Source organism: Sarcophilus harrisii, chromosome 1 (genome assembly GCF_902635505.1).
Source record: "Sarcophilus harrisii chromosome 1, mSarHar1.11, whole genome shotgun sequence".
NCBI lineage: Eukaryota > Metazoa > Chordata > Mammalia > Dasyuromorphia > Dasyuridae > Sarcophilus > Sarcophilus harrisii.
Genome location: NC_045426.1, coordinates 43,801,427 through 43,812,086, shown reverse-complemented (window position 1 = coordinate 43,812,086; position 10,660 = coordinate 43,801,427). Strand labels below are relative to the sequence as shown.

The window sequence follows — 10,660 nt, the reverse complement described above, 5'->3', positions numbered from 1 at the left end:
TTACAATAGCTACAGAGATATCCCAGAAAAGTGGAAAATTAAAAATGATTGCCTAGAAACAAGAGCTCAAAAGACATCAATGGTTTTGAAGAAAATAAAAATTATTAATAATTAGCCAAAAAGTATTCAAAATTACTCATAGCTAAAAAAAATGCAAATTAAAAATTACCCCACACACAGCCAGCATTAGAAAGTTGTTTTGCTTAACTAGCCAAATTTGTTATAAAAGATTTGCTTTTTTCCCCTTTAGTTATGGGGGAGTGGAAAGTAAAAAGAGAAGGAGTCGTGTTGCTCTCCACCCCTAAAGAAAACCAGAAAAAAGAAAAGAAAGAGAGTCCTTGAAATGTTTGTGAAATGCATTGAGAACAGAAGGAAGATCAGAAGTGTTAGGGGTCACGGCTCCAACTTCCAAGTGGAACAGGCCTTATGTGACCAGCACTGCCTATCCACCTGAAATGGCAAAGACAGTAAGCAATGAGGGGCGAGAGCCAGGGTGGTGTTAGGTTCAGTTTATTACAAAGATTGCAGGTGTTTTTATCATCTTGATGCTTGTTTCTAGTTACTACTTCATACGTAATCACATTCTAGCCTATAGTAGGTACATGATTCTCTACAGGAAATTACACATAGGTATGTTGTGTGCATTCCTTTCCTAATAAGGATATTCAAGGTACTCCCCTCTAAGGTCCAGCATGCCTCTCCTGGGAACTGCCACGTTGCTCCTTTGGGTGGGACCCCCCTCTTCCCAGCGCCATCTTGTTTACCCTTACAAGGCTACCCTCAGATTACCCAAGCCATGCCCTGTGTGATGTCCAAGGCTGGTGGGGGGTTGGCAAGCCCTCTTACACAGAAGTAAGACTAAGTAAGACAGTTTTGAATGCAATGTTGAATTTATTACATGCTTTAAAAGAAAAGCAAGTTTTATATAGCAGAAATTAATATTTTTTTAATTTTTATTTATTTATTTTTTATTTATTTTTAGATTTTTTTTTTATTTAATAGCCTTTTATTTACAGGATATATGCATGGGTAACTTTACAGCATTAACAATTGCCAAACCTCTTGTTCCAATTTTTCACCTCTTATCCCCCCACCCCCTCTCCTAGATGGCAGGATGACCAGTAGATGTTAAATATATTAAAATATAAATTAGATACACAATAAGTATACATGACCAAAACATTATTTTGCTGTACAAAAAAAATCAGACTCTGAAATATTGTACAATTAGCTTGTGAAGGAAATAAAAAATGCAGGTGTGCATAAATATAGGGATTGTGAATTCAATGTAATGGTTTTTAGTAGTCATCTCCCAGAGTTCTTTTTCTGGGCATAGCTGGTTCAGTTCATTACTGCTCCTTTGGAAATGATTTGGTTGATCTCGTTGCTGAGGATGGCCTGGTCCATCAGAACTGGTCATCATATAGTATTGTTGTTGAAGTATATAATGATCTCCTGGTCCTGCTCATTTCACTCAGCATCAGTTCGTGTAAGTCTCTCCAGGCCTTTCTGAAATCATCCTGTTGGTCAAGAAATTAATATTTTTATGTAAAACCCTCTTCCTGTTCTAATTATATATGGAATAATTATTCTAATTTATGATTATTAAAAGTTAAAAAGTGGAAAAAAATAAAAAAATCACCTTATGTTCATCATCAGGTTAATGAGCATTCAATAAACATCATCTATGTGCCAGGCACTGTGCTAATATATCCAGGAGTGATGAGAAAAACCTATTATCACCTGTGGGAAAATAGACATGCTATTTTGCTGCTTAAGGAGCTTTGAATTATCTTGAAAATAATTAGGATATACAAGAAACAATAGAAAGAGCACTGGATTTGGAATAGGATGACCTAGGTTTGTACCTGGATTCTGACACTCATTATTCAGGAGAAGATGATCACATCTCTTAACTTCTTTGGTTTTCGGTTTCTTCACCTGTAAAATATGGGAATTGGACTATATGATGTCTATGGTCCCCACTAACTTTAAAGCTGTGATCCTACAAAATAAAAGTTAAATTGTTCATATGCTTTGACCCAAAGATTCCATTTCAGAGACTATATATTGAGGAGGTCAGTGATGCCAAGAAAAGACTAACATGTATAAAAAAAGTTCATTGTATTATTTATAACAAAAAGATGGAAACAGATATTTCTGTAACTGGGGAATGGCTTCACAAACTAAGTTAAATTAATGCAATGGAATGTTCATGCTCTATAAGGGATGAAAGGAAGGTATCACATTATAGATATAAAGTTTACCTAATCTTGAGGAAGAAGTAATTGTGAGATTATGAGGGCCTAAATTGTCTTTTGCCTCTTTTTGTATACCCCAGGTTTACACACAGCGCCTGATATAATTGTTATTGTCCAATTGTTTCATACTCCTTGTGACCTCATTTGGCGTTTTCTTGGCAAAGATATCAGAATGGCTTGCCATTTTCTTTTCCAGCTCATTTAAAGAGTGGAAACTGAGGTAAACATGATTAAATAACTTGCCCAGGGTCACAGAAGTAGCAAGTATGTGAGGTTAGATTTGAACTCAGAAATATGAGTTTTCCTGACTCCGGGAGCAGTGCTCTATCCTCTTTCCCATCTAACTGCCCTAACATTTCCGTTAGAAGTTGCCTTTATTTAAATTTTGAGTTCTACATTTTCTCTCTCCCACCCATTTGAGAAATCAAGTAATATGGTAACACAATGTAAAGTCGTGTAAAACATTTTCATATTTGCCATACTGAAAAAAAATAAAGCAAGTGAAAAAAATATGCTTCGGTCTACCCTGAGTTTATCAGTTGTCTCTGGAGGTGGACAGCATCTCTCGTCACCAGTCCTTTGGAACTGTCTGGTTCACGACAGCAATAAGAGTAGCTAAGTCTTTCGTTATTTATTGTTGTTACAATATTGCTCTTACAATCCTGGCTCTGCTCCTTTCATAAGTTTCCCTAAATTCCAGTTAAAGGTTAATAAAAATAGAGCTGTGGTTTCCCCCTTATCCAAACATCTGAAACCTCGCCATGGACCAGGTCCCGACGTTAGTCAGCCTCCAGTTGGCTGGATCAGAACGCTGCTTTTGCCACTGCTTGCGTGACAAGGACTGTGCCGTAGCTTCGCCGGGCCCGTTTCCCGCGCCGCTCGCTAGCATTTGTTCAGTGTCTGTGCTAGGCGTTGCACTGAGCACCAGGGGTGCAATGAAAAAAAAAGTCTTTGCTCCAAAGGAGGCACGGTCTCACGACACATCGCTGACGACTCCCACAGACCGGCAAAGAGTACACGGAAATAATTAGCAGAGGAGACAAGGTGGACCTTGAATGGGGTCTCGGAAGGAGGACACCACTCTAGGCAGTCATTGATTCAGGGACTCGGTTGTTTCATCTCTAAAACGGGGGCAGGCGAGGGGCAGAAGGGGCTTGTGCTTGATCTCAGGCCCCGCGGCTCTGCGCGGGGACGCGGGGCTCCGGCCGAAGCAGGCCGGGGCTTACGCTCGAGGCCGCCCCGGCCGAGACTCCTTGTAACTAGTCTCACTCTTCCCCATAATGTGGCCGATCACCGTATGTATTTCCCGGCGCCCGCTTCGGGACCCACACAGGGATGGTTCGTCCAGACGGCCAGAAGCGCCTCGCGCTCAGGGGCTGAGCCAGGAAGCGCGGGCCGAAGCTCGCACGCCTGCGCCGTCGGGAGAGGGGTCGGGCCCACGTGACCCCGCGCGGTCACATGGCTCTTCAGACAACATGGCTGCGCCCGGGTCGGGGCTGACTGGGCCACGCCGGGTGCCGCCGCCTCTGCTCCCGCGGCTGCTGCTGGTGATCCTTGGGGCGCTGGGGGCGGCGCGGGGCCTAGACTCGGAGGCCGGACCTGCCGCAGGCGACGCGGCCCGCGCGGCGGGGACGTGCGGCTGCGGCTCTCCCCAGCGTCCCGGATCGGCGGCGCACAGATACTCTCGGGACGCGAATGTGGCGGAGCGGGCCTCCTCCGAGCGCCCGGTGCTGCCCCTGCAGGTCGGCCCTAAGGGGGCGGGGGCCCCGAGCCCGGGCGGGGGGGAGAGCCTCGGGAGCATCAGAGGCTCCCCGGGGGCGGGGATCAGGCGGTCGCAGTGGCCTGCGGGTACCAGTCTGGGGGCGGGGGGAGGGGGGGGGAAACGTCCCCACGCAGTCCAGGCCGCGGAGCGAGCCGGGGTCTGGAGTCGGAACCCCGATTTCCACTCCCAGCTTCGCTTCTGCCCACGTGTCGTGGTCTTGGGCCTCGGTTTCCTCCGCAGAATCTCGGGGGTGGGGCGGAGGACCCGAGAGGCCTGTCACGCCCCTGAGCGAAGCGAAGCCCGGGCCAGGCTTTGTCCCGGCCTGGTTAATTGCAGAATCCCGGGGCGGGGCTTGCAGTCTTCTGCGAGGAGCCTGTGACTCCCGGTCCTGGGACGATGAGGTTCTGGCGTGCAGGTGGCCCTCCTCAGGTTCACATTCTCAGGACGGAGCTGACCTTGAGCCGCCGCTTAGTCTTTTAGGATTCGGCTTCTTTACCTGTAAATGAGGGTTTCATGGCATAGATGAAGGAGTGTTGGATTTGGAGGATGTCTCCTCCAGCTCTAAATACAGAGGAGGGGTCCCAGTTAGAAGGGCGTTTTAGAGCATCCTGCATGTTCTTCTTCTTCTTCTATGGGGCCTGAATGTTCATCTGGCCCCATTTCCATAGCAGTTGTGGCTTTCTCAACCATTAGGAACTTTGAATGTTCAAGAGGCATCTGCCCTTCTGTTCCTTGGGGAGTTAATAAAATATAGTTGCTGATTCCTTTGGGAAGTCCTCCAGGGATTTCATAGAAATGAAGACTTTTTAATGCTTGTCATAATGGGGAAGTTAAATAGCATTCATTGCCTATTATTGGCTTGACAGACTTGGATTTTATTTTCTTCGTGTTTCTATGTGGTAGTTGATGACTTTCAGCCCTGAAGTCTTCAAGGATGTGTAACATAGTGGTCTTTGGTAATACATTTCTTAAGGTTTGTGAAGTGCTTATTAATATTTCTTCTGTGAGGTGAGGACTCCAGGTATTATCCCTTTTTTAATAGATGAAGGAATGGAGGTTCAGGGAAGTTAGGCAGCTGTCTAAGGTATCGATAGATAGCTTGAACAGCTGTTTTTCCTTTGTAAAAATTAGCCTGTCCTAAGGTTCCTGTGGGCTTACTTTGAAACTTCTTCTGCCACTTATTATTGCAATGAGTCAGATGTACTTATCAGTGACCATGCTTGGTATTTCTTGTACTAGATATTTCTCTCAAGTTTCTTCCAACTTTAAAGCCTTATGTAACTTGTGATTGATTATTCCTAGGCTCCTAACATTAAATGGAATAACACCAGTGTCTTCATGACCTGGAATTTGCCCTAAAGGATCTCCGTCTACGATTTAAGAGGATCTCCACGAACTTGGATAGGAAAAAAAAATGCATCTTGTTTTTACTAGCTTAGGAAATTTGACAATTACTTAAAAATTTTGTTCTGTGCAAACATTCATAATTTTCACCAGATTGCCAAAGGGGTTCCTGCCATAAAAAATTTAAGAACCCTTAATCTAAGGAGTGGTACCCTCCTCAGTTTGGTTCTCAACCACAAAAGAAGTGAAGATTTATAACGTGCTTCCCTTGCCCTAAAGGAACCAGGATTCTTTTTTTTTATTTATTTTTATTTATTTTTTTTATTTAATAGCCTTTTATTTACAGGATATATGCATGGGCAACTTTACAGCATCAACAATTGCCAAACCTCTTGTTCCAATTTTTCACCTCTTACCCCCCCACCCCCTCCCCCAGATGGCAGGATGACCAGTAGATGTTAAATATATTAAAATATAAATTAGATACACAATAAGTATACATGACCAAAACGTTATTTTGCTGTACAAAAAGAATCAGACTCTGAATTATTGTACAATTAGCTTGTGAAGGAAATCAAAAATGCAGGTGTGCATAAATATAGGGATTGGGAATTCAATGTAATCGTTTTTAGTCATCTCCCAGAGTTCTTTTTCTGGGCATAGCTGGAGGAACCAGGATTCTTATTGGAAAGATATGACATGGATTTTAATTCATTCTTTTAACAAAAATGCCAACCAGCTGGTTGGATCATTATGACGTTAATAGGATTACACATTAAGATTACTAGTAAATTATATTTAGGATACCAGGATAATTTTTTTAATGGAAAATAGATAACTGAATTTTTCAGCTGTTTATTTAGAAAGTAAGAACTTGGTCAAGATAAAGTTTTTTCCATTTGTCCTTTCATTAGTAAAGTCATTAATAGTACTGTGTTAACATTTATAATGTATTAAGAGACTATTAGTGAGGGGAAAAGGAAATAAAACTTGAATTGTAACCTATGAGGTGCCATAAGCAGGCTAGTTTTCTGTGTAGAGAAGTTCTGAAAAGTAGGGCACTGTATATGCCCGTGTGGACAGCTAGGTGTTGGAAGTGGATAGAGTGCTCAGCCTAGAATTGGGAAGATTCATTTTCCTAAGTTCATATCTGACCTCTGACACTTTTTAGCTGGGTAATTTTGGGCAAGTCACTTAACCCTATTTATCTCATTTTCATCATCTGTAAAAATAATCTGAAAAAGAAAATGGTAAAGCACTCCGATATCTTTGCCAAGAAAACCCCAAATGGGGTCTAGAAGAGACAGGTAGTACTGAAAAATGACTGACCCTATAAAAATGTGCCTGCTTGCTTTAAAAGGAGACTTTGGCAGAAAACATTAGAAAACTCTGATTGAAAGCTTCATTTTAAATAAGGCCAATGAAAGTTTATCATTGTTAAAATGATCTTGAGTTGACTGCAAATCCTAGTACTTTGCAACAAGACAGGCCCCTTTTGTTATTTCAAACTTAAGAAATTTCTTAGCATAGTAGCTCTATTCAAGAGACAAAAGTTGAGGACAATGAATATGTATGACTGCACATTTGTACTACTCAAATCAGATTTTACTGTCAAATGAACTTTCCCTCTTCCATAAGTTTTCTTTAAGCCCAAGTTTGAAATCAAACTTGCCCTTGAATCTTCCCTGAATTTTCCATATTGGGATAATTTCCCTTTTTAACTCCTCCAATCTTAAACATAATTGCATTTTACTTTAATTTTTTCTGTTCATTTTTCATTTTCCTAGTATACTCTAAGCCCTTCCAGGGTAGAACCTTTGTATTAGCTTAACGCCTTGCATATAATACATGTTTGAATGAATGAATGCACTGATATCTTTCTTTGGTATTTGCTTTGATGAAAAGCAGTTCTCAGAAACTAACAAGGAAATGACATCTGTGTGCATCCCTTTTTAAGCACTTAAAACCTAGTTCCCATTTGTAGACATGTTCACTCTGGTCCTAGGGAAATTGAATTTTTGATTAGTCTGTTTTTTTTTTTTTAATATTACTAGAGATAATCTAGTCTGTGTTTTGCTTGTCCCTCTAAAGTTGCAATAAGGCAAGGAGAAGGTTAATGTTTGTGAGCGAGCAATAGAGACAGAGATAGAAGAGAGAGTGAGGGAGAAAGAAGAGGATGAGTCTAACTATTCCAATCATAACCCATTTAAAGCCATGTCCTCTGCTTTTCTTGCTGATATTGAATGTTTCTTGTCATTCATTTTCAAAGGGGACCAATAACATCACAGGGTGATGTCTTGTGAGTGATTTGGCTTGAAGTGAAACAGTTTTACAAAGCCATCAGCCTCATTCTCTCTCTGTTCCAGAGTCATTGAAGTCTAGTGGCAAGACAAAAGTCTAAGATGCATCTTCAATGTGTAACCAAGCTCTAAGCCTCCATAGATCCTTCTTCAGCCTCCTTTATGGTCATTGGAACAAATGGTTCTTCTCTGCCCATTCTTCTAAAAGTCTTCCCACATTTGAGGCAGACATCCCCTTTGCTCACAGACAGGTCTGAGGTGTGTTGGTTTCCTCAAACTGGTTTAGCCTATCTGTTGAGACAGTGTTACTAAGGTGTGTCCACTGCACGTTATAGGAAGTGGATAGCAAATGTGGATGAGCAGCCCAGAAAAGTCTCGGGAAGCCCTCACATCAGAGGTGCTAGTCTTCCCTGTATACCCTGTGTATCTCTGAGAGAGAAGAAGGAAGAGATTTATAAAATATCTGTGCTTTGGGTTTGATTCCCAGCTCCTATAATTCTCAAGGATGTGTCACTGGGCAATAGTAATATATCATATCAGTAACCCTTTGAACTGTTCCCATTTTACAGTGGGGGGAGACTGAAGAAGGCTAAGTGCCTATAGCCACAGTACTTGGATCTGAATCTTGGTCTTTCCAATTCTATATCCAATACTCTAATCACTGCACTGGGCTGCCTCTCAAAATCAAATCTTTTTTTTTTTTTTTTAATTAATTTATGTTTTTATGTTAAACATGTACAATTCTTCGATACATATTTCCACAAATATGCTGCATAAGAAAAATCACATCAAAAAGAAAAAAAGGAAAAAGGAAACAATGCAAGCAAAAAAAAAAAAACAACAAAAAAAGTGAAAATATTATGTTGTGATCCATATTCAGTCCCCACGGTTCTCTCTCTGGTTGCAGATGGCTCACTTAATCACAAGACCATTGGAATTGACCTGAATCATTCAAGACCAAATCTTAAACATGGTTGACCTGTTGTTTCAATATCTGTAGAATGGACAACTTAGCTTATGGAGTTGTAGGGAAAGCACTTTGTGAGCTGTTAATATTGGTATTTATGCTGTTTCAATATCTGTAGAACAGACATCTTAAATATATCGGCAACTTAGCTCATGGAGTTGTAGGGAAAGCACTTTGAGAGCTTTTAATATTATTACTATTTATATATATGCCTCTTTTTTTCCTGAGTCACTATAAAGCTTGAATGGGAAAAACAGGATTTCTTCTCTTACCTCAGTCATTCATAAATCTGACTTGAATGAAAAGTCCCAAGATGGGGTGGGCAGAGGGAGCTCTCTTTCCATTTGAATTCTTGGGGGAATATTACTGCTGACTTGCTGACTGGAAAAAGGAATTGAGAGTTTCATGCATCGTAACAACTGCCTTTGGCAAGGCTTGGCTACAGACCCTGTCAAAGACTTTTTGTTGTTGAGTTGTTCAATGGAGTTCTGACTCTTCCTGACTCCATGACCTATGCTCCAGGCCTTTGTATCCTCCAGTATCTCAAGAAATCTGTCCAAGTTCATGTTCATTGTTTCCATGATATTGTCTCTCTCCTCTACTTTTTCCTTTTGCTTTCAATCTTCCCCAACATCAGGATCTTTTCCAATGAGTCCCATCTTTTCATTATGTGACTAAAGTATTTAAGCTTCAACTTCAGTATTTAATTTTCCACTGAATTACCTGAATTAATTTTTTAAAATATTGACTGATTTGATCTTGTTGTTCAAGGGATTCAGAAATGCCAAAGACTACTTGTTGCTTATCATGTCTCTTCAGAATACTTTTAAATTTGTAAGGTAGGATAACAATGACTTCATTAGTTCAATTTGAGAAGCATATTTTTATCAGAGTAGAGCAGGTTATTTTTATCTTCAACCTTTACAATGGAAAATTGTCTTCTGTAGCCTTATTTCTTCAATAAAAGAAAAAAAAAATGAGGACAGGAGGCCACAGTGGAATTCTTTAAAATTGTTGATATTCACCTTCCAGCAGGAGGAGATAAGGGGACAAAACTAGGTAATTTAAAAAACTCTATTAAATTAAATGGGCACAGCTTTCTGTTGATTTCACTTTTGAGCTGAAGAATCGACAGCTATTCTCACAATAGGACCTATTTCTCTTGTGGAGGAAGTATTTTTTTTTTTTTTTTTTTTTTTTGCATTTTTTTCATTATAACTTTTTAATGACAGAACATATGCATGGTAATTTTTTTTTTTTTTTTTTTTTTTTTTTACAACATTATCCCTTGTCCTCACTTTTGTTCCAATTTTTCCCTTCCCTCCCTCCACCCCCTCCCCTAGATGGCAGGCAGTCTTATACATGTTAAATGTGTTATCGTATATCCTAGATACAATATATGTGTGCAGAACCGTACAGTTCTTTTGTTGGACAGGAAGAATTAGATTCAGAAGGTAGAAATAACCTGGGAAGAAAAACAAAAATGCAAACAGTTTACACTCATTTCCCAGTGTTCCTTCTCTGGGTATAGCTGTTTCTGTCCATCATTGATCGATTGGAACTGAATTAGATCTTCTTTGTTGAAGATATCCACTTCTATCAGAATACATCTTTATATAGTATTGTTGTTGAAGTATATAATGACCTCCTGGTTCTGCTCATTTCAATTAGCATCAGTTCATGTAAGTCTCTTCAAGCCTCTCTGTATTCATCCTGCTGGTCATTTCTTACAGAACAATAATATTCCATAACATTCATATACCACAATTTACCCAACCATTCTCCAATTGATGGGCATCCATTCATTTTCCAGTTTCTAGCCACTACAAACAGGGCTGCCACAAACGTTTTGGCACATACTTGTCCCTTTCCCTTCTTTAGTATCTCTTTGGGATCTAAGCCCAGTAGAAACACTGCTGGATCAAAGAGTATGCACAGTTTGATAACTTTTGGGGCGTAATTCCAAATTGTTCTCCAGAATGGTTGGATTTGTTCACAATTCCACCAACAATGTATCAGTGTCCCA

At 40.5% G+C, this 10,660-nt stretch overlaps 1 protein-coding gene and 1 long non-coding RNA gene across 3 annotated transcripts in view; one reads left to right on the top strand and one right to left on the bottom strand.

The window, feature by feature from the left end:
* Positions 1–1,473: 1,473 nt before the first annotated feature.
* Positions 1,474–3,279, bottom strand: LOC105749586. Its single transcript, XR_001120628.3, has 4 exons — positions 2,787–3,279; positions 1,869–1,941; positions 1,643–1,743; positions 1,474–1,520 (listed from the first exon to the last, which is right to left on the bottom strand). It is a non-coding gene; the product is annotated as an uncharacterized LOC105749586 (long non-coding RNA).
* A 241-nt stretch (positions 3,280–3,520) lies between these two features.
* The window catches only part of SUMF1 (sulfatase modifying factor 1), a 101,510-nt gene continuing 94,370 nt past the window's right edge, over positions 3,521–10,660 (top strand). For both annotated transcript variants that reach the window (XM_031954248.1, XM_031954241.1), the window contains exon 1: positions 3,521–4,003. In XM_031954248.1, coding sequence (XP_031810108.1) covers positions 3,542–4,003 — 462 coding nt within the window. In that variant the 5' untranslated portion in view covers positions 3,521–3,541. The remainder of the gene's footprint in view (positions 4,004–10,660) is intronic.